The sequence below is a fragment of the Cotesia glomerata genome, linkage group LG6, assembly GCF_020080835.1.
Source record: "Cotesia glomerata isolate CgM1 linkage group LG6, MPM_Cglom_v2.3, whole genome shotgun sequence".
In the NCBI taxonomy this organism is placed as follows: Eukaryota; Metazoa; Arthropoda; class Insecta; order Hymenoptera; family Braconidae; genus Cotesia; species Cotesia glomerata.
Genome location: NC_058163.1, coordinates 1,431,049 through 1,458,817, shown reverse-complemented (window position 1 = coordinate 1,458,817; position 27,769 = coordinate 1,431,049). Strand labels below are relative to the sequence as shown.

The following is a 27,769-nucleotide window of genomic DNA, read 5'->3' as shown; positions in this document are numbered from 1 at the left end:
GATTTATTTGAATTCTATTATTAATGGAAATTTGTATTGATCCATTAAAATATTAGTGCTAACAGAAAATTCTATTAATAATAGAATAAAATTCTATTAATAATAAAATAAAATTCTATTAATAATATAAATTTTTATTTATCCATTGAAATTCCATTATTAATGGAAATTTGTATTAATCCGTCAAAATTTTGCTATCAATAAAATTTCTTATGAATTCAATAAAACTTTAATGGATTAATAGAAAAATTCCATTAATCCATTTAAATTCTATTATTAATAGAAATTTTAAACAATTAATGAAAATTTCATAATTAATAAAAAGTTTTGTTAAATTATTAAAATTTTTTTCTTAATAAAAAAATTCCATTAATCTATTAAAATTCCATTATTAATAAGGTAAAAGACCCAATACCGGAACGATTTGACAATCATTATTTTATATTTTATCTCGTACTCAATCAAATTAAACAAACTTTTCTTTATTAGAAACCTCAATCTTTTTTTTACATAATAAAATATGAATGAAACTTTAAATTATATTGGAAATATTAAAAAAAAATGTTAATGATGTCACTAGTCTTAGATTTCTGACTTATCAAGGTCTCTTAATGGTTTTGCTAAGAAATCACTCGATGATCTTAAGCTCATAGAAACCTAATGGAAATACTTTTCACTAAAATTTTTTTTTTTATGTATTAATACAAATACTAAGAATTCGATGCAATTAATTGATAATACAAAATAGACCCTATTGTTATTTAAAATATACTGTTCGTCTATTGGTACACCCGAAATGAGCTAATACCCAGTATCGGAACAGTCAGCCATATTGATATTATTTATTGACATTTACGATATATACTGTGTTGATTGTTTACAACAAGCACAACAACAAAATTTTTTGTGAAATAACAATTAATACAGAAAGTAATTTTATTATAAAAATTGTTTCAAATATTCGTAAATTTTAACTTGAAGAACAAAAGCAAATTTCTGTTTTAAAATTTTCTTTTTTACATAAGTGTCGTCAAGTATAACCTCGGATCGTTTATTTTTTTTTTTTGATTTTTAGTAAAAATTTGATTTTTTAATATTAAATAATTATTGTTAGTTTCACTATGCATACATGTCATTTGAGTTCTGAATTAACAGCTTAATTTTTTATAGGTAGTAGTAGGATGCCGAAAGTTAAGTCGAAGATAACATTTTATAAATTAGTTTAATAAATTCAGAAAAATTCACATAAAGTATTATGATTTGTTAATTAATTATTTAATTAATCCAGCTTACGAAAAGCGGACTCATTAGATTAAAAAAATAAGTTTTATTTATCGTTCCGGTATTGGGTCAACCATATTCCGGTATTGGGACTAGGCATTTAAGGTGTTCCGATACTGGGTCTTTTAGACTTTTTCAAAAAACATGTTTTTTTTAATATTAAATTCGACACAATTGATAAATTTAATTATTTTCCTGTAACTACATGTTTATTCTATATGATTGGATGAATTATTATTACTAATGAACCATTTGAATATTTTCTAAGTAATAAAAACCAGTCATGTACCCTCCGTCGTTCCGGTATTGGGTCTTTTACCTTAGAAGTATTCTATTATTCTATTAAAAATTTCATATTAAAAAAAAAAAAAAAAAAATTAGGAAAACGGTTGACCCTAAAGGCCATCCCTGCAACTTCCCGCTAATTCCATACTTAGGCGCTTAAAATTGCACCATTGACGTTTTTGAGCTCGAAGAGCTCAAAAATACAATTTATGAGTTATTTTGAGCTCTCCTAGCTCAAAGAGATTACTTTCTTATGCTTTAAAGCTCTTCGAGCTCAAAAGTCTGATAGAGATTTGATGATACTATTTTTTGAATTTTTAAAGCACAATAACTTTTGAATGAATAAACCGATTTTTACGCGGTTAGAAGCATTCGACGCAGTTTTTTAAGCCTCACAAAGAATCTTAAATTTTAAATTGATCGCGCTAGGAATTTTGGAGTTATTCCGAAAAAACACTTTTTTCGGTTTTCTTTCGTTCTCGATATCTCTCGAACGAATCAACCGATTTTGACCGGACTGATGGCGATCGACGTGGTTTTTTGAAGTTAAGAGCTGATTAGTTCTTGGAATTGAACTTTTAAGCCGTTTAAAAGTTATTCCAAAAAAACCACATTTGAAAAAAATTTTTTTTTCAGTTTTTTGAAGATTTCTCAAAATCTATTGATCTGAATCAATCCAAATAGTTTTCAAAATCTAAGTTTAGTCAAGCCCTTTCGAATGGCACCAACCGCGATGAAATCGGTCAAGCCGTTCAAAAGTTATAAGCGGTTCACATACTTTCTCACACACACACACACACACACACACATCGTGACAACCTTGCGGGGATAGTCAGGGAAGCTTCCTGTGACCTTCAAACGTCGAGATCTGATGAAAACTCGATTTTTGCAAAACGGGGTGAAAACAATAACTTCCCGATTTTTTAAAATCTTCGATTTTCTTAGCGGGAAGTTAAAAATCAACTGTCAAAAAAAAAAAATATAAAATACTAACTGTAATTGTGGTAAAATTCCTGGATCAGCTGACGCTGGATTAACAGCAGACCCTGGAGTCATAGCTGATCCAGGAGTCATGGGTCCAGTAGAGCCTATTCCTGGAGCTGGAGATCCAGTAGGAGCTAGATGACTCGCCGGTTGCACTGCTGGCGACATCATGTGTTGCTAAAAATTTAAAAATTGAATAATTAATTTTATTAAATAAATTATAAATAATTAAATTAAAAAAATACTCATGAAAATTAATTTAGCAAATATTTAGTAATTTTTTTAACAAATAAATTATGGAAAAAAAAATTATAAAAAATATTGACATGGAAAAATTTTCAAAAATTAAAAATTCAATTTTTTTAAAAATTATTTTTTGAATAAATTTATTTGTTAAAAAAAAATTAAAAAATAACTTTAATGTCATTAATACTCACTGGAGTCTGGGGTGTCATCATACTCTGAGGAGTAGCGAACGCTGGAGTAGGCGCATAAGTATGCATCGTCTTCTGCGGAGTAGACATTGGGAACATCCCGCTCCCTAGGTTGGGACTCATCGAGTGAAGCTGCTGCAGCGGGTACTGTGACTGCTGTGACGAAGACGGCTGCTGCTGCTGCTGGAGTGCGTTTGGAAGAATCTGCTGGTCTTCCTCTAGCTGGTGCAAAGGTGTCCCGATGCTGGGGATCGAGAACCCTGGACTTGGTAGCATTTGATCCATTTTTTTCACTTAATATTTAGATTGTTTATTTATAAAAAAAATATATTTATTTATCTAATTAAATTAAATTAATTAATTTTATTATTTTAGTCTCTGTTTTTAAAAGCCGATTTAGTTTTTAGGTTAGTTTTGTAGTTCACTTGGTTTTTTACTCTCACTGATTATTACGAGTACATTATTGTTTGTTAATTAAAACAAATTACTAATTATGAATTACATATTGTTTTATTCATAAACTTTTTTTTATTTTTTAAATTTAATTTATTTAATTTGTTTCTTTATTTTTATTGACAAACTCTGACGACCGCCAAACGTTATTTATTCAGACGCCATATTTAAAGTACAGAGGGCGCCAAAATTAATTTTTATATTTTAGCGGGAAAATTTAAATTTCAAATTTTTTTTAATTTTAATTTAATTAATTAATAAAAATAAAATAATAATAATAATTATTTCAGAAAAAAATCTCTAACAAAATAAAAAATTTTTTAAAATTTAATTTAAATTCAATTAAATGACATTTAATTTAGCTGTTACTTGACAATTTTTGATAAAAATTTGTTCGAAAAAATTATTTAAAAAAAATTGCATTTTTATTTTATTAAAATTTCTACAACTGCATTTTTTTAATAATTTTTTTTTGCTATAATTTATTTATTAAGGAAAATTATAAAAATTGTTAAATGATAGCTAAATTTAATGTCATTTAAATTAAATTAAATTAAAAATTTAATAAAATTTTTTAAATAAATCATTAGACAAATTTTTTTATTTATAATAAATTTTAAATTAAAAATTAAAGCTGAAAAAAATTATTAATCAGCTGACTTAAGTATTATAAAAATTAATGATTACATTTTAAATTCTTTGGAAATTTATAAAGATCTTAAAAACATATCATAGAGTTCAATAGAAGCTCTAGCAGATTTATAACAAAAAACATAGTCCGTAGGACTAGCAATATCATCAAGCGATACATAAAGTGGTTTTGTCGGGTCATACTGGTCACGTTTAAGCGCTTTGAGGAATAAATGTCGACTTTTGATTCTATCTACAGTAGTTCTTAGGATTATTGGCATCTGTGCGATGATGTCATGGGAGATCATCATTTCATTGTGGACATACTCGAAGTTTGGCAATGTAAGTCTTCGTTCTGAAAAAATAAAAAAGAATTTTTAATTATTACTACGTAAATTAAAATTAATTTGGCATATATTTAATAATTATAAAGAATTTTATAACAAATAGTGACAAAAAAATTTTTTAAAAATAAAAAATGCAATTTTTTAGAACAAATTTTTTCATTAAAAAAAATTATCAAGTGACTGCTAACTTTAATGACAATACTAAAATTAACAGAAATTTGACAATTTTTGATTTTTTAAATTAGTAGAAAAAATTTTTTTTTAATTTCATTTAGAATTTTTCAATTTTCTTCGTATCAAAATTTTTTTTTAAATAATTTTTTTTAACAAAAAAATTTACAAAAATTTTCCAGTCAGATAATTTAATTTTCATACTTAAATATAATAAAAAAAAATTAGAAAAACGGTAGATCCTGAAGGCCATCCGTGCAACTTCCCGCTAATTCCATACCTAGGTGCATAAAACTGCACTAATCATGTTTTTGAGCTCTTCGAGCTCAAAATTCTGATAGAAGTATCATAGAACAATATTTTTTAAATTTTTAAACCGTAATAACTTTTGAATGAATCAACCGATTTTCACGCGGTTGGCAGTATTTGACGTAATTTTTTTAGTTTCACGAAGAATCTTTAAGTTTGAATTGATAAAACTAGGAAATTTGAAGTAATTCCAAAAAAAAACACTTTTTTTGCCCTCCGGGCGGAAAGTGACAACTTTCGTCCCGCTGCGCTAAACTAAGTTGCCGCTTTCCGCCTTCGTCGGACAAAAAAATAGTATACACTCCACGGGAAGTAAATAAGAAAGCCTCAGATCACATGTTTGTTGACCTCGGCTTCGCCTCGGCCAACAATTACATGTGATCTGAGACATTTCTTACTTTACTTCCCTAGGTGTGTAATATACTATTTTTGGTTTTCTTTCGTTTATGATATTTCTTGAACGAATTGACCAATTTTGACCGGCTTGACGGCGATCGACGTAATTTTTTCATGCTAATAGCTGATTAGTTTTTGAAATCGATCAGTGCAGCCGTATAAAAGTTATTCCAAAAAATGTCAGAGTTATGTTAAAAAAACACTTGCTTCCAAATATTTTATCGAGGATATCTCTAGAACCAATCAACCGACTTCCACGTTTTTGGCGGCGATCGACGCGGTTTTTAAGCTCTGAAATTATTCTATATCATCAAAAACGATCCGAGAAGAAATGACGAAGTTATGTCAAAAAAACACTTTTTTCGGTTTTCTTTCGTTCACGATATCTCTCGAACGAGAATATATGGCGAGGCTTTCGCCTACCTCCGAAGAGGCCGTTTCCTGGGCTCAAAAGAGCTATACACGGACGTATATCTATCCTACCCTCACATAGGAAATACACAGCCAAGTTTGCCGGCAAGGAAAAACCCTGCCCTCAAGCATTTACGCTATCATAGGACAGATGTGAATTGAGTTGAATTTAATGTCAATCTGTCCTCGTACTCAGTTAACTGTATCAACCCATTCAACGACTGCGTTAGCCTGATCGGTAATATAATGACAACCCGACCAGTTACCAGCGGGGCCCATGCGGGGAGGTACAGCCGTAAGACCTGTTTGAGCCATAACACTTATCCCCCTTTACAAGAGTCTCGTTCGTTCGTCTGTCTAGTCTAGTCCCCGAATCTTTGAGCTTACCTGCGTTGCCAGATAATTTTGACAACGTCACGAGACCTTGCTCAGAATATCTCTCGAACGAATCAACCGATTTTGACCGGATTAGCGACGATCGGCGTGGTTTTTCAAGCTTAAGTGCGGATTAGTTTTTGAGGTTGATCGATAGAGCCGTTTAAAAATTATTCCAAAAAAACCACTTTCAAAAATGATTTTTTTCTTATTTTTTTTGAGATTTTTCAAAATTTATCGGTCCGAATCGGTTCAAATTCTCAGGAAATCTAAGTTTGAGGGAACTCTTTAAAACGCCGTTTAGTACGTTCTGAACACACACACACACACACACAGACATGGTGACAACCTCGCGGGGATAGTCAGGGAAGCTTCCTGTGACCTTCAAACGTCGAGATCTGATGAAAACTCGATTTTTGCAAAACGGGGTAAAAACTATAACTTCCCGATTTTTGAAAATCTTCGATTTTCTTAGCGGGAAGTTAAAAAAAATAAAATTTTACCTGTTGTATAAACAGCAGGCTTGTTCAACAAAATAGCCTTCATCTCGCCAGGATAGAATCCCATTTGTTCTCTGACACAAAAGATATTCTCCCTTAACTGGTGGCCCTTGAAAGTGATCAAAGCGGGCTTCCTCAAGGTGACAAACCTTACTTGCTCTCCAGTGAGCTTGAACTCCCTCTGGAAAAACCCGAGCCTCTTGTCAATAAATTTAGTAGGAAAGCTGAGCCATGGCGGATGAGCTGTCACAATCCTTGCAATATTATCCCGGCTAAAATTATGAGCTCTGAGGTATCTGATCCGGGTCTTGAGGTCGTCCATATCCTGCTCGAAAATTCTTGGATTCTTGGTGATGAATCTGAAAATTATTGTTAATTTTTTTAACTAAAAAATTTTGAAATTTTTATTTATATATTTATTTTTAAGTGCAATTTTTTTAAAATGTTCTTTAATGATTTAAAAAATCGAAAATTGTTATTTTTAGTATTGTCATTAAAGTTAGATGTCACTTGACAATTTTTTAATTTTTTTTAACAAAAAAATTTGTTTAAAAAAATAATTAAAAAAAAATTTCATTTTTTTTAATTTTGGCCAGTTTTTTTTGCCACAATTTATTTGTTATAAAATTTTTTAAATGATTAAATAAATGCTAAAGTAATTTTTATTAAATTTAGCTTTCACGACAATTTTTTAATTTTTTTTTACAAAAAAATTATTTTAAAAAAATTGCATTTTTTATTTTTTAAAATTTGTCAATTTTTTTTGTCAGTTTATTTGTTATAAATTTTTTTTTAATGATTAAATAAATGCTAAATTAATTTAGCAGTCACTTGACAGTTTTTAATTTTATTTAAAAATTGCATTTTTTATTTTTTAAAATTTGTCAATTTTTTTTGTCAGTTTATTTGTTATAAATTTTTTTTTAATGATTAAATAAATGCTAAATTAATTTAGCAGTCACTTGACAGTTTTTTAATTTTTTTTAACAAAAAAATTTGTTTAAAAAAATTATTTTTAAAAAATTGCATAAAATTTCTACATGTCAATTTTTTTATCTAATTTTATTTATTAAAAAAAAGTTATTAAAATTATCTACCTGCCAATTTCTTCCGGAGGAACTCCGCAGTCGTGCAAGAACTGAATATAAGGCTTCATATCCTCAAAATTTCTCTTTAAAATACACGCCATGCTCTCCTGGTTAGCTTCTATCCGCCACAGCTGGACCCCGAGCTTAACAAGCTCTTGAATAGTCGGCGACTGGTTCGCGTAAGCCGCGAAATTGAACGTCGGCTTGAGCTCCGGTGCCAAGTAAGACAAGTCTTCTGTACTAGGGTCCAACGCACGGGGGATCATCATCTTGGAGACTACTTTATCAGATAAATATTCATCCTCATCAATCTCCGGGTACTCGACCAGGTTTATGTCAGTAGTGACGGGCTTTACAGGGTCAGTGTGATTTAATTCCAGTGAAGGTACCTGATTAAAAAAAACAAATTTGAAAAGATTCGAAATGGCTCAAAGTGATTAAAAAAGATTCTACTAGAAAAATATTTAGATAAATAATAATAAAGTTAGCCGACGTTTTTAATTTTTTAATTTTTTTTTCAATAATTAAATTATAACAAAAAAATATTTAAAAAAAATTGCACTTTCAGTTTTTCAAGTTTTTTACAAATGAAATTTTTCTTTTATTTTTTTATAATAATTTTTTCAATACAAAAAAATTCTAAAAATTTTTAGATGTCGGCTTACTTAATTTTCATTATAGATAAACAGTTTAATGATACTTAAATTGAAAGACATCTAATAATTTTTTAACAAATTAATTTATCACAAAAAAAATTATTTAAAAAATATATTTCCGAGATTTCTCAAAAATTATAAATAATAGTATATTACACACCTGTGGCAAGAAAATGAGAAATGTCTCCAGAACACATATATGTTGCCCGAGGCGAAGCCGAGGTCGACATATATGTGATCTGAGATATTTATTATTTTCCTGCCATAGGTTTGTATACTATTTTTCTGTCCGACAGAGGCGGAAAGCGGTAATTTCGTTTAGCGCAGCGGGCCGAAAGTTGCCACTTTCCGCCTGGAGGGCAGAAAAATTATTTTTTACACCTTGTTTATTTTTCAAGAAAAATAAATAAAAATTAAACTAACAGATATTTAATAATTTTTAGAATTTTTTTATGAAATAAATTAGGGTAAGTGTGGGTATTACTGCAGGTGTAGGTATTACTGCAGATTTTCTTCTTTTAATTATCAATAAATGGGTTATGACTTTTTTGATTAAAAAAAAATTATTTCTGTTAATTTAAACCTTCCGGAAAATAACTGCATAGTTGTTTTATAAGTATGACAATTATTCAATTTGTTATTGATTAATAAACATTAAGTAGTTAGAGAAGTGAATAATTTTATCTTTTTTAGAGTTTCAGTGTAAAAAGAGGTGGTCGTAAAAAGTCTTTTTCTTTATATAAATGACCTAATTAATATATTTTTTACATTTAGAAGTTAGATAACCCTTTTTAGAATCAAATAATAAATAAAAATTACATTTTGATCAGTAAAATTTATTTAATTAAGCATGCAGTAATTGGTACCGAAAAACCGCATGTGCGTGTATTACTGCAATTTTCTCAGTCGACTGCAGTAATAGAAGCGCCTCTATTTGTATATGTCTGTACCTATTACTGCGGACGTAAACACGGCTATTCTAATCTCTAAATAAGTGCGTGAATCAAGTTGTCTCAAGGTGAAAAATAAACTATGGATAGAATTAATAAAAAATCAAAAGTTAATAAACAAAAAAATAAGAAGTCGAGGCAAGTCCAGGAAAGCAATAATCAGTAGATTGTAAGATTACATCAATTAAAATTTAGGAATTCTGGTCAATTAATAATACGTTAAGGCTGTGTTACTTATTATTTAGATTATGAAGAATTTTTGTTATTACATTAAACTAATAAATTTTCTTTTTGATAATTTTTTCTTCATTTTTAAGTAAATCCTAAAATATAGCCGTTCTGCAGTAATAGGTACGCAGTAACTGGATCAGTTGCAGTAATGGACACGCAGTAATAGGAGCAAGCTACTTTAAGACCTGCAGTAATACTTACATTTAGACTTCTTTTTAAATGTTTATTATTTAACGAAAATATTTGTTTCTCTCATTGTTGATTTTATTTTGGGTTAATAATAAGTCAAACTTTTGTTTAAAAAAAAAAAGTTATTATTATCTTGAGAAAATTTTATAAAAATGCTTTCGAAGTGAGACTTACGAAAAAAACTGCAGTAATACCCACACTTACCCTAGTGCAAAAAAAAATAATATTAAAAAAACAATTGACATGTGAAAATTGTAAAAAAATTAAAAAATTGTCAAGTGTCTGCTAATTTCAGTGTTAGACATTTGGCACGTGTACTTACAGCTGACAGGTTTCTTATTTGTGGTGGCACTTGCTTTAAAGATGTCAATATTGACTTTAATTTTAAGTATGACAAATTTTTTATACAAGCTGTCATTTTAATAATTTTTTCAAAAATTATTTTTTAGACACAAACTTGTTAATTGTGATTTGTTGTGGTTTTTAGGTTATGGTGGATAGTACTGAAGTCAGCTGACATTTTTAATATTTTTTTTAAATTTATTTATTTAGTTATAACTAAACAAATATTTTTTATTAATTGATCTTATAGTTTTTCAAGCTTTTTATGAATGAAAATTTTTTTTAAATAATTTTTTCAATAAAATAAATTTAGTAAATAAAAATTATTAAATGTCGCGGGTAATCTGTAGGTAAAATAGAAAACCTGGAAAAAAAAAAACAATTATTATTTTTTACAATTAATGATAAAATAATAAAAATACAAACAAAAAAATTATTATTATCAAAATTATTGTTTTTTATTAAGGACAAATTATGACAGGTAGGAAATTTTTTAATTAAAAAAAATTTTTAACTTCCCGCTACGAAAATCGAAGATTTTCAAAAATCGGGAAGTTATTGTTTTCACATCGTTTTGCAAAAACCGAGTTTTCATCAGATCTCGACGTTTGAAGGTCACAGGAAGCTTCCCTGACTATCCCCGCGAGGTTGTCACGGCGTCTGTATGTATGTGTGAAAGTATGTGAAAGTATGTGAAAGTATGTGAAAGTATGTGAACCGCTTATAACTTTTGAACGGCTTGACCGATTTCATCGCGGTTGATGTCATTCGAAAGGGCTTGACCAAACTTAGATTTTGAAAACTATTTGGACCGATTCAGATCAATAGATTTTGAGAAATCTTCAAAAACTGAAAAAAAAAAATTTTTTCAAATGTGGTTTTTTTGGAATAACTTTTAAACGGCTTGATGGTTCAATTCCAAAAACTAATCAGCTCTTAACCTCAAAAAACCACGTCGATCGCCACCAGTCCGGTCAAAATCGGTTGATTCGTTCGAGAGATATCGTGAACGAAAGAAAACCGAAAAAAGTGTTTTTTCGGAATAACTCCGAAATTTCCAGCGCGATCAATTGAAAATTTGAGATTCTTCGTGAGGCTTGAAAAAATGCGTCGAATGCTGCCAACCGCGTGAAAATCGGTTTATTCATTCAAAAGTTATTACGGTTTACAAATTCAAAAAATAGTGTCATCAAATCCCTATCAGACTTTTGAGCTCGAAGAGCTCAAAAGCATAGGAAAACAATCTCTTTAAGCTTGGAGAGCATAAAAACGTCATTGGTGCAATTTTAAGCGCCTAAGTATGGAATTAGCGGGAAGTTGCAGGGATGGCCTTCAGGGTCAACCGTTCTCCTAATTTTTAACTTCCCGCTAAGAAAATCGAAGATTTTCAAAAATCGGGAAGTTATTGTTTTCTCCCCGTTTTGCAAAAACCGAGTTTTCATCAGATCTCGACGTTAAAAGGAAGCTTATCTGACTATCCCCGCGAGGTTGTCACGGTGTCTGTATGTGTGTGTGAAAGTATGTGAAATTATGTGAAAGTATGTGAAAGTATGTGAACCGCTTATAACTTTTGAACGGCTTGACCGATTTCATCGCGGTTGGTGCCATTCGAAAGGGCGTGACCAAACTTATATTTTGAAAACTATTTGGATCGATTCAGATCAATAGATTTTGAGAAATCTTCAAAAAACTGAAAAAAAAAATTTTTTTCAAATGTGGTTTTTTTGGAATAACTTTCAAAGGGCTTGATGGTTCAATTCCAAAAACTAATCAGCTCTTAACCTCAAAAAACCACGTCGATCGCCACCAGTCTGGTCAAAATCGGTTGATTCGTTCGAGAGATATCGTGAACGAAAGAAAACCGAAAAAAGTGTTTTTTCGGAATAACTCCGAAATTTCTAGCGCGATCAATTCAAAATTTGAGATTCTTTGTGAGGCTTAAAAAACTGCGTTGAATGCTGCCAACCGCCCGAAAATCGGTTTATTCATTCAAAAGTTATTGCGGTTTAAAAATTCAAAAAATAGTGTCATCAAATCCCTATCAGACTTTTGAGCTCGAAGAGCTCAAAAGCATAGGAAAGCAATCTCTTTGAGCTTGGAGAGCTCAAAACAACCCATAAATTGTATATTTTGAGCTCGAAGAGCTCAAAAACGTCATTGGTGCAATTTTAAGCGCCTAAGTATGGAATTAGCGGGAAGTTGCAGGGATGGCCTTCAGGGTCAACCGTTTTCCTAATTTTTTTTAATAATTTTATAGTGAAAAAAATTCAGATGTAAAAATTTGATAAAAAATTTTAAACATAAAAATTTGCAACACTAATAGAATTATTTAATTTTAAACACTAAAAAGTGCTTCTTATATTTCTAAATAATAATACTATAATTATCTTGAAATAGCCTCAACCATAAAATTCTAAGAAACCCTTGCTAATTACAGTATCATAAATTTCAACATGTATCTTATCGGTCCTAAACAAACATTAAGTCTCCATAACTGTGAATATATATCTAAGTTCTAAAAATTTTACCGAGCAAATATTTTAAAAACTAAAATTTCAAAGAAAATTTCTATTAAATAATAAAATTTGACGCTCCAAATCCAAAACTTATTAAAAAAAAAACAACAATTTTACCTGAAACAAATACAAAATTCTTTTACAAATTATGGCACGCCGTTTTACTATTTAATCAGGTAACATTTTTGCAGAACATAAAAAAAAGAAATTTATTTTTAATTTGAAAAAGAATTTTTTGAGTGAATTTTTTTTATGTACTGACATAATAAAAATATAATTATTTTATGTATCGACATATATAAAATTAAATGCTTATGCATAGGGAGAGATACAAAAATACAAGAAATATAATGATGTTACGACATAATTATAATGATTAGGAATCATCCTTTTGAAAAAATAAAAACATTTTTATTATCTTGTGACATAATTATAAATAATTTTGAATAACATAACAAAAAATATTAAAATGATGTATCTGCATAAAAAAATGGATTAATTTTATTTAAAACAGTTTAAAAATCTTTGCAAAATTTTTTATTATGGTTGATGATAATAAAAATTCATAGAATTTAGTAAAAAGTGAAATGATAATGAATACTTGGAAAAAATTTATGACACAACATAACTAAAATTCAGACAATATTTATTATGTCCCACCATAATTAATTATACCGATAACGAATTTTAATTATCTAGTAACATAAATTTAATTAAAATTTTTCATCCTAAAAGTAAATAAAATAATAATGATAAATAAAAATGATCTTGTAACATAATGATATCAAGCAATTGATATTATCTCAATTGATATCAATTATTAATACATAATGTTAATTCAAACATTTCCATTATGTACATAATTTTAATTGTAACATTTTTATTATGTACATAATAGTAATTCTGAATTACTATTATGTAAATAATTTTAATTCTTATTTGTATTAAATTTTAGATTAAAAGAAATTAAAATGTTATAAATAATTACTCCAAAAATATAAATCTACAGGAGCCAATTTAAGGGGTTAGGAGTAGTCAGGATTTTCAAAAAATCGATTTTTCTTTTTCCATTTTCTCTAAGTATAATATCTTAAAAATATTCTCTGAAAATTTGAAGTTAATCCGATAATTACTTTTCGAGTTATTCAACAAATAACAAAGAGCGTATTACTGTACATAAATCTAATGTGAAACTTTAAATGCGTTTTTCTCAAAACTATGTTTTTTGAGCTGGTGATAACTGTAACTCGAAAACCGCTTGGTAGATTTTAATGAAATTTATACAGCTTTTAGAATACGTAATAAACTCGGGCCTGATCGAAGGATTTTTTTTTTTTTTTTCAAAAATTTCGATTTTTTATGACCAATTAACTGTTGATTTTTTCCCGAAAATCTAGAAAAAAATTTCCTAAAGCCGCCATTTTGTTAATTTTTTTTAAAAAAAAAAAAGCTTCGATCAGGCCCAAGATAATCTATTTATAAAACTAATTTTTTCTATCCGATTGATTTTTGATGAATCTCCAAGGACTTATGATAGTCACCGCAAGGACCTTTTTTTGGAACTGGGACAACACAAACAGCTATAACTTTGGAAATTATAAATTTTTTTTTTCCAAATTTTCGTGACTTCAAGTCAAAACATTGTGCAATAATGCCATATTATTACTTTTGTAAAATAACATGATTTAATAGCAAAAAAAAATTACTGAAAATTCTCATTTTTTCGTGTCTCTGACTACCCCTAGCCCCTTAATTTATGTCACTACATAAAAAAAATTGTTAGTTAAAATTATGTCCTCACATAATTATTAAACTCTTATTTTTAATTATCATGACACTTAATAAAAATATTCTTTATGTCATCAGCTCAACTCAGAATTTTAATTCTTTGATATATTGTTATGCCCCGACATAATAATTATTCCTTAAAAAATATAAGCATAAACATAAAATTAATCTATTATATTTGATTATGTTTTAACATAAAATGTGCATTTTTCCTTCTAGTTGTTAATTTTAAGATCATTTTTTTCCTTCTATTTAATAGTAAAACGGCGTGCCATAACAAATACGATTGGCATTCTTACCAAAATAATAACAAAAATTCTTCAGGGGCTTACTTTGAAACTCCAGACAATTATACTATTATAAGTAATTTCTAAAAAAAATTTTCACTTTATAATCTTCAATATGAATCATCAATAATTTTACATTCAAAATTTGTAACCTACCTTGCAATACTTCTCAATTTTATTTTCAACCTTAAAACTAGTAACTAATCTTAAAAATAATTAAAAACTCATTAAAGAATTTAAAATTCTAACCCAGATAATAGATTTGAAGACTATTTAAGTTGAGAATTCACAACAAACTTTCATAGTTAAGTGAGAAACAGTAGTGTAAAGATTAATTTAACCTAAAAAGTGTCTAAAAAAAAATAAAAAAAAAATTATAATACTAAAATAAACCCTAAAAAATGCAGAAAGAAGGATTTATAATCCCAGTAGAAAAAATAACCAAGTCTCTAGTGCAAAAACTGGAATCAAAGGGAGTTTTAACAAACCTGAACGCCAATTTCAAGATGACGCACCTGCCACTGATGAGCCCGACACTACTCGAAATCGCCATCTGGAACTGGGACGAGGAACTATTTAACTATTTAATATCCCGGAAGGTGTCGCTAGAGGGAACAACCAACGGAACAGTTTTGCACTTAGCAGTGCACCGCTGCGGAACTAATGGAACTAATGGAACTAACCTGAACATTGCAAGAACATTAATTGCACTTGGAGTTCCAATAAATAGAAGAGAATGCTTGTTACACTGGACGCCATTACACCTCGCTTGTTACCAAGGGAAGCTCAAGATGGCGGAGCTGCTGATAGAATCTGGAGCAAACGTGGATATTTCTAATATTTACAATATTAATAACCCGGAAAAAAACTTAGGAAAGCAGCCGCTGCACGTCGCTGTTGAAGCTAACCAGGTGGCGCTAGTGGAACTTCTGTGTCGCAACGGCGCGAATGTTAATGCGCATGCGCTGGAGCATGGAACGCCATTGGTCCACGCGGTGAGGTTAGGAAAAATTGAAATTGTTAAGGTGTTAATTCAAGGGGGCGCTGATGTCAATTTTTTATCCAAGCAGTGTCGAATTGAAACTGACCTGCTGAACTATCTTCCGGTAAAAGTGTTCCACCTAACTGCGCTCCACCTAGCGGTGGTTAAATATCAGCCGCGCATACTCAAAATTTTGCTGTTCCATCCAATGACTAACCTCAATTTGGTAATTAACAATCTTACTCCGCTTCATTTTGCGGTGAAATGTGATTTTGAAGCTTTGAAGCTGTTACTCTCCGCTGGCGCTGATATCAACGTCAGAACTTCCAACTACAGGAACATAATCGAGTTCTGCTTTGATACGTGGGCTAAAGAGGGAGATACTGAAAAAAGAGAGAGGGTTTGTAAATTAGTTATAGAACACGCCGCTAAATTAAATGTCGCTGGGCGTTATGTTCTTCCGGAGATTGCCGAGCGAAGTTGTTCCGAGTTCCTGGAACTTTGTAGGTTAGAACTGGAACGGATGAAAAATATTAAGATCTGTGGAGGAACGTTGACTGTTGATAAAATTTTTGGGTGTACTCACAAGCTTGCGATGATTTTGGATAATAATGATTTTAAATTTCTGATGGGAGAGGAGGTTAGAAATTCTTTTGAGATCTATGGAGAGGTTCTGCAATGGCGGGCGGTCAAGATGTACTCTAGGAAAAAGCTGCTCATTGGAAACAACTTTGATGCTGTTTTGAATTTCTTGTTTGAGATTGTGTTCCAAAGATTGATTCCGAAGAAATTTGTGGAGAAGGTTCTGCCTTTTTTGAGCTACTGTGATTTGGTTGAGATTTTGAAAACTTGTAAGATTATTAAGTAAATTTGTAATGGTAATTTTAATAAAGTTAGCAGATAATTTTTTTTTATTGAAATTTGTGTTCAAGGTTTCAGTTCATTCGAACCGATAGGCAATTTATTATTGGTAAATGGTATCGTGTAAAAAGGCATATTACCAAAACCTAGTTTGAGTAGTTAAATTTTTTAACCCCAGATGGCAAGTACGTCACCGTCATAAGAATACATGACCTGGTTTGAGTAGTGCTGTTTTCGACCACGAGGTGGTGTCTTGCAATTGCCACTTACCAATATTTGGAAATATTTCTAGATAGATAATTAGGAAATTAAATTGTATCTTGTGAACTATTGACGTTTTTAAAGAAATAAGCTCATCTTGATGTTATATTTATCGAGACCTTTCATTTGAGTATCCACATCAATTTTTCATATATTTTATATATTTATATACATTATATATATGTATATATGAAAAATATATTGAAAATACCATGTGGGTACTCAAAGGAAAGGTCTCGATGAGTAAAACATCGAAATGAGTTTATATTTTAAAAAATGTTAATAGTAAAGAAATGACCTTGTATTTTGTAAACTATTGACATTTTTAAAGAAATAAGCTCATCTTGACAATATACTCATCATAACCTTTCATTTGAGTACTCACATGGCATTTATCATATATTTTTCATATATACATATATATAATATATAAATATATCAATATATGAAAAATTGATGTGGGTACTCAAATGAAAGCTCTTGATGAGTGTAACATCAAAATGAGTTTATATCTTAAAAAATGTCAATAATTAAGAAATGATTTTGTATCTTGTCAAATATTGACATTTTTAAAGATATAAGCTCATCCTGATGTTACTCTCATCGAGACCTTTTATTTGAGTACCCACATCAATTTTTCATATATTGATATATTTATATATTATATATATGTATATATGAAAAATATATGATAAATGCCATGTGAGTACTCAAATGAAAGGTTATGATGAGTGTAATATCGAAATGAGTTTATATCTTAAAAAATGTCAATAATAAAGAAATGACTTTGTATCTTGTAAAATATTGACATTTTTAAAGATAATAGCTCATATTGACATTACATTCATCGAGACCTTTCATTTGAGTACCCACATCAATTTTCATATATTTTATATATTTATATATATTATATATATAAATATATGAAAAATATATCAAAAATTGATGTGGGTACTCAAATGAAAGCTCTTGATGAGTGTAACATCAGGATGAGTTTATATCTTAAAAAATGTCAAGAATTAAGAAATGACCTTGTATCTTGTGAACGATTGAGATTTTTAAAGATATAAGCTCATCTTGAGATTACACTCTTCAAGACCTTTCATTTGAGTACCCACATCAATTTTTTATATATTTCATACATTTATATATATTATATATATGTATATATGAAAAATATATCAAAAATGCATGTGGGTACTCAAATGAAAGCTCTTGATGAGTGTAACATTAGGATGAGCTTATATCTTTAAAAACGTCAATATTTAAGAAAGTACAGTACAATTTAACCAAATTCATTATTTAATAATGCAAAATTTTAATTTTTTATAGTTCACAAGTTACGGCAGTCACGTAGTGACTGCAAGGCTGCTTGTTAAAAATTTCTGACACAATTCATTTGTTAAAAAAATATAAAATTAATTTTTCAAAAAACTTTGTAATTCTGTAAAAAAAAAACTGTCAGCTGACTTCAGTCTCATAAAATATGAATTATGTAAATAAATTCCACTAGTGGAATTATTTTAAAAATCTTTTATTAAAATGCAAATAATTACATGAAAGTTTTTTAAAAGTCTATCCTAATTTACCTAGTTCTTGTTTCTTTTGTATCACGCGCACTGAGTGGTAGAGAAAAGTGTCAACAAACCCGGCTACTGTGAAGACTCCGCCAATTATCGCGCAAATATTTGTCGCAAAGTGTCCAAAGGAGTTTGTTATCTCGGTGTACTTTACCATCAGTGGACTGAGCTCGTAGCTGAAGAACACACCGGGCATTCCCGACTCTCCGTTCATTCCGGAGATTTTTCGGGACAGCCGGGTTACGGAAAATTGGTTTGTTTGTAACTGGGCGCCATCACTCCGGTAGTAGGTGGTTGGGACTATTTTTATGTAGTGTTGGAACATCATTGCTCCTGTAATTATTAATTTTTAATTTTAATTTTTTTTTATTTTGTGATAAAATATGTTTGTAAATTTTTTTGTGATATTTGTAAAAAATTATTTTAAAGTTAAGTTTGATAAATTAAAATTTTAAAAATATTTTAGACACTTAATTGACGTTTAATATAAAAAAATTTTATGAAAATAATGTTATAAAGAAATTATTAGTGAAAAATTTTTATGATTATTTTAATGTATTTATTTTTTATAAAATAAAAAAAAATTTGACAGCTGTCAGCTGATTTCAGTTTTATAAATAATTGAAAAAAATTATGAAAGTTAAGTTAGCCGACATTTAAAAATTTTTAGAATTTTTTTCTATTGAAAAAATAATTACAAAAAAACTAAAAAAAAAATTTAATTTGTAAATAACTTTAAAAATTGGCAGTGCAATTTTTAAAAAATATTTTTTTGTTCTAATTTAATTATTAAAAAAAAATTTTTTTTAATTAAAAACGTCGGCTAACTTTAGTAATATTAATTTTTTTAACAAATAAATTATGCTAAAAAAATTAGAAAAAAAATTGACATGAAGAAATTTAAAAAAAAAAAAATCCAATTTTTTAGAAATAATTTATTTATTAAAAAAATTAAAAAAGGTTAGGTGACTGCGAACTTTAATGTCATTTAATGTAGCACATGTTTAATAATTAAAAAAATTTTATAACAAATAAATTATGGCAAAAAAAATAAGAAAAAAAAAATTGACATGTAAAAATTTAAAAAAATAAAAAATGCAATTTTTTTAAAATAATTTTTTGAAACAAATCTTTCTGTTAAATAAAATTAAAAAATGGTTAAGTAACTGCTAACTTTAATCCGAGCAAAAACAGTTTCACTGTAAAAAAAATCGCGCCAAGTCCACGTTCATAAAACTATTAAGAAAAAAAAATTTTATTTCTTTACAAAAAGATATAAAATAAAAAATTAAAAAATCCAAGTAACCGATATGGTTGTATATGATTTTCGGAAATTAAAAAAATTTTTTTTGTAAATTTAAAAATTAAAAGAAACAATTTTGGAACGTAATTAGTGTGCGTGGTTACAAAATATTTCACTTTTTATGAAATTCCTAAAATCTATCTACTGGGACTTTTAAAAAAATTTAAAGTACACAATCATACACACCAAGTACGTTCCAAAATTGTTTCTTTTAATTTTTAAATTTACAAAAAAATTTTTTTTAATTTCCGAAAATCATACACAACCATATCGGTTACTTGGATTTTTTAATTTTTTATTTTATATCTTTTTGTAAAGAAATACAATTTTTTTAACTTCCCGCTGAGAAAATCAAAGATTTTCAAAAATCGGGAAGTTATTGTTTTCACCCCGTTTTGCAAAAATCGAGTTTTCATCAGATCTCGACGTTTGAAGGTCACAGGAAGCTTCCCTGAATATTCCCGCGAGGTTGTCACGGTGTCTGTATGTGTGTGTGAAAGTATGTGAAAGTATGTGAAAGTATGTGAAAGTATGTGAACCGCTTATAACTTTTGAACGGCTTGACCGATTTCATCGCGGTTGGTGCCATTCGAAAAGGCTTGACCAAACTTAGATTTTGAAAACTATTTGGACCGATTCAGATCAATAGATTTTGAGAAATCTTCAAAAACTAAAAAATTTTTCAAATGTGGTTTTTTTGGAATAACTGTTAAACGGCTTGATGGTTCAATTCCAAAAACTAATCAGATCTTATCCTCAAAAAACCACGTCGATCGCCACCAGTCCGGTCAAAATCGGTTGATTCGTTCGAGAGATATCGTGAACGAAAGAAAACCGAAAAAAGTGTTTTTTTCGGAATAACTCCAAAATTTCTAGCGCGATCAATTCAAAATTTAAGATTCTTTGTGAGGCTTGGAAAACTGCGTCGAATGCTGCCAACCACGTGAAAATCGGTTTATTCATTCAAAAGTTATTGCGGTTTAAAAATTCAAAAAATAGTGTCATCAAATCGCTATCAGACTTTTGAGCTCGAAGAGCTCAAAAGCATAGGAAAGCAATCTCTTTGAGCTTGGAGAGCTCAAAACAACCCATAAATTGTATATTTTGAGCTCGAAGAGCTCAAAAACGTCATTGGTGCAATTTTAAGCGCCTAAGTATGGAATTAGCGGGAAGTTGCAGGGATGGCCTTCAGGGTCAACCGTTCTCCTAATTTTTAACTTCCCGCTAAGAAAATCGAAGATTTTCAAAAATCGGGAAGTTATTGTTTTCACCCCGTTTTGCAAAAATCGAGTTTTCATCAGATCTCGACGTTTGAAGGTCACAGAAAGCTTCCCTGACTATCCCCGCGAGGTTGTTACAGTGTCTATAGGTGTGTGTGTGTGTGTGTGAAAGTATGTGAAAGTATGTGAACCGCTTATAACTTTTGAACGGCTTGACCGATTTCATCGCGGTTGGTGCCATTCGAAAGGGCTTGACCAAACTTAGATTTTGAAAACTATTTGGACCGATTCAGATCAATAGATTTTGAGAAATCTTCAAAAAACTGAAAAAAAAATTTTTTCAAATGTGGTTTTTTTGGAATAACTTTTAAACGGCTTGATGGTTCAATTCCAAAAACTAATCAGATCTTATCCTCAAAAAACCACGTCGATCGCCACCAGTCCGGTCAAAATCGGTTGATTCGTTCGAGAGATATTGTGAACGAAAGAAAACCGAAAAAAGTGTTTTTTCGGAATAACTCCGAAATTTCTAGCGCGATCAATACAAAAATTGAGATTCTTTGTGAGGCTTGAAAAACTGCGTCGAATGCTGCTAACCACGTGAAAATCGGTTTATTCATTCAAAAGTTATAGCGGTTTAAAAATTCAAAAAATAGTGTCATCAAATCCCTATCAGACTTTTGAGCTCGAAGAGCTCAAAAGCATAGGAAAAAAATCTCTTTGAGCTTGGAGAGCTCAAAATAACTCATAAATTGTATTTTTGAGCTCGAAGAGCTCAAAAACGTCATTGGTGCAATTTTAAGCGCCTAAGTATGGAATTAGCGGGAAGTTGTAGGGATGGCCTTCAGGGTCAACCGTTTTCCTAATTTTTTTCTTAATAGTCTTATGAACGTGGACTTGGCGCGATTTTTTTACAGTGAAACTGTTTTTGCTCGGATTTCAGTATTTTTTGTAATTATAATAAAAATTGACAATTTTAATTTAATACATTTCCGGTGGCAAACTATTCTCTTTAAGCTATAGTTCATGTAAAAGTTATTCTTGCGCCGCTTGGCGTATGTAATTGTAAACTGTTAAATGTCTTTTTTCACTGTAGTTTCCCATCTATTGTAAGATTAGCATGCATCCTTATATTATTTAGTCTCTGGCCGTCCGCTTTTTACATAAAAAAATAGTTAAAATCTAAAAATTTGGGTCGCTATAGTTTGTGCTAATTATTCTTAATAATTTTAAATAGAAATTATAAAGATAATTGATAATAATCAAGTAATACGTGTAATAAAAAACATGAACCACTATTATAAAAAAATTTGACAGCTATCAGTTGACTTGAGTTTTATAAAAGTTTTCAAGTATATAGCGCGCGTATTTTTAAAAAATAAAAATTCTCAACAATCGATACTGTAAAAATCGACTGATCGAATAAAAGTAAGAAAGCAAGATGGCGATTATCTGAAATAACCTCCAAAATTTCATCACAAACTTTAATTAAGCCAAAAATTATTTATTAAATAATTTAAAATAAAAAAAATCTAAGTTAGTTCATTGAATTTATTTTATTAATTTTAATTAATTTAATTATGTAAAATGTGTTTTAATTTAGTTTGTCAAAAATACTTTTGGAGTTGAAATTAAAGTGATAAATTTTTTAATTTTAATTTCAGTAATTTGTTTATTTATATTAAATAATTATTTTTTTTCTTTAGATAAAAATGCCAGTACCTGTAGGAAATTATCAACAAGGTCCCTCATGTTGGGATAGAATGAAAATGGGTTTTGGTATTGGATTTTGTGTTGGCATGGCATCGGGTGCATTATTTGGAGGTTTTTCTGCTCTCAGGTAAATTTTTTTTAACAATTTTGTTGTAAAAATTTTTTTTTTAAAAATTGAATTTTTAATTTTTTTTTAATTTTCTACTTATCAATTTTTTTACCACAATTTATTTGTTAAAAAAATTATTAAAATCATTTTTTTTAATCATTAATTTTTATCATCAGCTCAAAGTTCATTAATTAGAGTAAGTGTGGGTATTACTGCAGGTGTAGGTATTACTGCAGATTTTCTTGTTTTAATTATCAATAAATGGGTTATGACTTTTTTGATTAAAAAAAAATTATTTCTGTTAATTTAAACCTTTCGGAAAATAACTGCATAGTTGTTTTATAAGTATGACAATTATTCAATTTGTTATTATTTAATAAAAATTAAGTAATTACAGAAGTGAATAATTTTATCTTTTTTAAGAGTTTCAGTGTAAAAAGAGGTGGTCGTAAAAAGTCTTTTTCTTTATATAAATGACCTAATTAATATATTTTTTACATTTAGAAGTTAGATAACCCTTTTTAGAATCAAATAATAAATAAAAATTACATTTTGATCAGTAAAATTTATTTAATTAAGCATGCAGTAATTGGTACCGAAAAACCGCATGTGCGTGTATTACTGCAATTTTCTCAGTCGACTGCAGTAATAGAAGCGCCTCTATTTGTATATGTCTGTACCTATTACTGCGGACGTAAACACGGCTATTCTAATCTCTAAATAAGTGCGTGAATCAAGTTGTCTCAAGGTGAAAAATAAACTATGGATAAAATTAATAAAAAATCAAAAGTTAATAAACAAAAAAATAAGAAGTCGAGGCAAGTCCAGGAAAGCAATAATCAGTAGATTGTAAGATTACATCAATTAAAATTTAGGAATTCTGGTCAATTAATAATACGTTAAGGCTGTGTTACTTATTATTTAGATTATGAAGAATTCTTGTTATTACATTAAACTAATAAATTTTCTTTTCGATAAGTTTTTCTTCATTTTTAAGTAAATCCTAAAATATAGCCGTTCTGCAGTAATAGGTACGCAGTAACTGGATCAGTTGCAGTAATGGACACGCAGTAATAGGAGCAAGCTACTTTAAGACCTGCAGTAATACTTACATTTAGACTTCTTTTTAAATGCTTATTATTTAACGAAAATATTTGTTTCTCTCATTGTTGATTTAATTTTGGGTTAATAATAAGTCAAACTTTTGTTTAAAAAAAAAAAGTTATTATTATCTTGAGAAAATTTTATAAAAATGCTTTCGAAGTGAGACTTACGAAAAAAACTGCAGTAATACCCACACTTACCCTAATCTTCTTGAATATTTATATTAAAAATTCTAAACATAGAAATTTTTTTAAAAAATAATTTTTAAATGTTTTTTTTTTTCTGAGAATTTAAAATTTGTAAACTTTTTTTGACAGGTTTGGAATGAGAGGAAGAGAACTAGTACATAGTGTTGGAAAAACAATGATCCAAGGCGGTGGTACTTTTGGTACATTCATGGCCATCGGGACCGGTATTAGATGTTAAATTAAATTGTTCATAAAATTACTTGTCATTATTTTTTTTTAAATGTTCATTAAATAAAAATTGATTTATTAGAGTACTGGTTAATTCGTTTGAAAATTAATGAAATAAATAAAAATAATTAGGTCTATAAATTACTTATTTTAAATATTAAAATGTTACCTTGGTCAGCTATCACAGTTGTATTGTCGATAGGATTTGATTTGCCGGGAATATTAACTCCAAAACTCAAATGACGGATTTTATGAGTTAAATTAAATTGATTTGAAGCATATGGTTGGACATCATGAACTGAAATTATAATTAATTTAATTAGAGATTATTAAAAAAATTTTTTTTATTTGTAAAAAAATTTTGTTGAATTTTAGAAAATTTTTTTGACTTACAAAAAAAATTTATATTAAATTTTTAACCATTTTTTTTTAATTCTAAAAAAATTTGCGACTTTCCTTTAATACTATAAAAAATTCTGGTAAATTTTACATTTTTTTTTAATTAAAAAATTTTGTTAAATCTTAAAATTGTTTTTTTGAAATAAAAATTTTTTTTTTTTTTAATTTTAAAATATTATTTAACATGTAAAAGAATTTTATTAAATTTTTCTAACTTAGAAAAAAATTCTATTTAATTAATTTAATATTTTAAAATATTGAAATATTTTTAACTTTTAAAAAAATTTTTAAATTTATAATAAAAATAATTACCATGTACATGATTAATTGAAAAACTATTCCCCGGTGAAATATGAAAGCTACCACCAACCCGATTGACCTCCATAGATCCATAGATCTGACATCCTTCCTCAAAGGCATTTTTAATCCTGTCCAGAGACCCGGAATTTTTACACTGCTCTATCGTTGACGGGTTTGGAAATGCCCATTGACGGACCAAGTATGCGTGTTTTACATCAGCACATGTATTACAGCACCTTGATAAATCAAAATGTGATTAATAAAAATATTTAAGAATCATTATTACTAAAATTACTTCATAATTACGTTATATTTTGAGCTTCATCTTCAGCACCATAGCACGATCCACATGACGGTACTGTTGTCGTTTCCACAGTCTGGAAAATTTATTATTATTTCTTAACTATTGACATTGTTAAAGATATAAGCTCATCTCGATGTAACACTCATCAAGAGCTTACATTTGAGTACCCACATCAATTTTTTATATATTTTTCATATATACATATATATAAATATATAAAAAATTGATGTGGGCACTCAAATGAAAGGTCTCGATGAGAGTAACATCGGGATGAGCTTATATCTTTAAAAATGTCAATAGTTTTCAAGATACAAGCTTATTTTTTAATTATTGATATTTTTTAAAAATATAAACTCTTTTTGATGTTACACTCATCAAGACCTTTCATTTAAGTACCCACATGGTATTTTTGATATATTTTTCATATATATATATATATATATATATATATAAATAAATATATGAAATATATGAAAAAATGATGTGGGTACTCAAATGAAAGGTCTTAAAGAGTGTTATATCAGGATGAGTTTATATCTTGAAAAATGTCAATAGTTCACAAGATATAAGGTCATTTCTTAACTATTGACATTTTTAAAGATATAAGCTTATCCCGACGTTATACTCATCAAGAGCTTTTATTTGAGTACCCACATGGTATTTTTGATATATTTTTCATATATACATATATAATATATATAAATATATAAAATATATGAAAAATTGATGTGGGCACTCAAATGAAAGGTCTCGATGAGAGTAACATCGGGATGAGCTTATATCTTTAAAAATGTCAATAGTTCACAAGATTTAAGGTCATTTCTTAACTATTGACATTTTTAAAGATATAAGCTTATCCCGACGTTATACTCATCAAGAGCTTTCATTTGAGTACCCACATGGAATTTTTGATATATTTTTCATATATACATATATAATATATATAAATATATAAAATATATGAAAAATTGATGTGGGTACTCAGATGAAAGGTCTTAATGAGAGTAACATCGGGATGAGATTATATCTTGAAAAATGTCAATAGTTCACAAGATTTAAGGTCATTTCTTAACTATTGACATTTTTAAAGATATAAGCTTATCCCGACGTTACACTCATCAAGAGCTTTCATTTGAGTAGCCACATGGTATTTTTGATATATTTATCATATATACATATATATGATATATATAAAATATATGAAAAATTGATGTGGGTACTCAAATGAAAGGTCTTAATGAGAGTAACATTAGGATGAGATTATATCTTTAAAAATGTCAATAATTGACAAGATACATGGTCATTTCTTAACTATTGACATTTCTGAAGATATAAACTCATTTCGATGTTACACTCATCAAGACCTTTCATTCAAGTACCCACATGCATTTTTGATATATTTTTCATATATACATATTTATAATATATATAAATATATAAAAAATTGATGTGGGTACTCAAATGAAAGCTCTCGATGAGTGTTATGTCAGGGTGAGCTTATATTTGTAGTATAGATTATTATGATTATTATAATTACATTATTTTCTAATTTACGGTCGATTTTAGTATCCATTAAATCTGCCTTTTTAGGATCTTCAATTGGAGCACCCTCTAAATTTAATCTTCTTTTATATATATTATGATCTATTTGCAAATGTTGCTCTCCTGTTGTGTCCATTGCATCCAATGATAATACTAATAAAAAATAATTTTTCAATGATTAAATAATTATGGAAAAAAAAAAATTATCAAGTAATTGAATAAAATTACTTACAATCACATGAAATTCTTGGTATAATAATATCTAAATTTATTTTTAACTTAGATCCTCTGGAAGTGTCAACAAATAATTCTTCGTCTAAATTTGGAGTTAAAAAATCCCTTAATTCAGAAATAAATAACATTACCATTATTATGGTACTAATTATTGTCACTGAAAATTAAAAGCAATTTTAATTAATATTAAAAATTAATTTAACAGGTACTTAATAATTTTTTTAACAAATAAATAATGGCAAAAAAAATTGACATTAAAAAAATTAAAAATCCAATTTTTTAAAGATAATTTTTTTGAACAAAATTATTAGTTAAAAATAATCAAAAAAATTATTTAATGACTGCTAACTTAATAAATAAATAAAATAAATACCTATTGCACCGCTAAAAGTCTTAACCCTAAAATCTTCAAGTGTCTTTGGATAAGCATCGAATCTTCTTAACACTTCAGCAAAATGCATGATTATTTTTAAAACAATTCTTTAAAAACAATTTAAAAATTCTTCCAATAATTTTTAATAATCTGCCACGTGAATAAATAAAATAATAAAAAACCTTATTTGCTGATAAGACACTTGTGCATTATTGTTTATTATTACTGTCAGCTGTCAGTACCGACACGTCGCACGCATGCGCAGATTCTTTTTTTTTCTCGAGTGACATTCCATTTTTATTTATTTTTAGGTTAGATTCTTAATTTATTATTATTGCAACAAAATTCAGGTAAGTTCAATAAAAAAAATTATTTTTTTTACTACAATTTTATTTAATTATTTTTTTTACATTTTTATTATAAAAGTATCTAAATTGAGACACTT

General features: G+C 28.3%; 4 protein-coding genes across 5 annotated transcripts in view; 1 reads left to right on the top strand and 3 right to left on the bottom strand.

Moving 5' to 3' along the window:
- The window catches only part of LOC123266820 (TATA-box-binding protein), a 5,811-nt gene extending 2,182 nt beyond the window's left edge, over positions 1-3,629 (bottom strand). The window contains exons 1-2 of the mRNA XM_044731262.1: positions 2,988-3,629; positions 2,561-2,727 (exon numbers count right to left, since the gene is read on the bottom strand). Coding sequence (XP_044587197.1) covers positions 2,561-2,727; positions 2,988-3,269 — 449 coding nt within the window. The 5' untranslated portion in view covers positions 3,270-3,629. The remainder of the gene's footprint in view (positions 1-2,560; positions 2,728-2,987) is intronic.
- Positions 3,630-4,126: 497 nt separating this feature from the next.
- On the bottom strand, positions 4,127-10,218 carry LOC123266819 (transcription termination factor 3, mitochondrial). Of its 2 annotated transcripts, none has more exons than XM_044731260.1 (4): positions 10,005-10,218; positions 7,674-8,051; positions 6,580-6,935; positions 4,127-4,422 (listed from the first exon to the last, which is right to left on the bottom strand). In XM_044731260.1, the coding sequence occupies exons 1-4, from the start codon at positions 10,106-10,108 to the stop codon at positions 4,145-4,147; spliced, it is 1,116 nt and encodes a 371-aa protein (XP_044587195.1). In that variant the 5' UTR covers positions 10,109-10,218; the 3' UTR covers positions 4,127-4,144. The 2 variants fall into 2 exon arrangements, with proteins under 2 accessions (XP_044587195.1, XP_044587196.1); XM_044731261.1 differs by having other exon boundaries at positions 4,129-4,422; positions 7,674-8,053; positions 10,013-10,216.
- An 8,027-nt stretch (positions 10,219-18,245) lies between these two features.
- Positions 18,246-27,550, bottom strand: LOC123267141 (endoplasmic reticulum-Golgi intermediate compartment protein 3). The gene is made up of 7 exons (XM_044731673.1): positions 27,325-27,550; positions 26,950-27,108; positions 26,713-26,870; positions 25,178-25,248; positions 24,884-25,107; positions 24,342-24,470; positions 18,246-18,640 (listed from the first exon to the last, which is right to left on the bottom strand). The coding sequence occupies exons 1-7, from the start codon at positions 27,410-27,412 to the stop codon at positions 18,303-18,305; spliced, it is 1,167 nt and encodes a 388-aa protein (XP_044587608.1). The 5' UTR covers positions 27,413-27,550; the 3' UTR covers positions 18,246-18,302.
- LOC123267142 (reactive oxygen species modulator 1) lies at positions 22,211-24,517 on the top strand. Its single transcript, XM_044731674.1, has 3 exons — positions 22,211-22,366; positions 22,537-22,670; positions 24,074-24,517. Exons 2-3 carry the CDS (start codon positions 22,543-22,545, stop codon positions 24,180-24,182), a joined length of 237 nt encoding a protein of 78 aa, XP_044587609.1. The 5' UTR covers positions 22,211-22,366; positions 22,537-22,542; the 3' UTR covers positions 24,183-24,517.
- Positions 27,551-27,769: the final 219 nt, after the last annotated feature.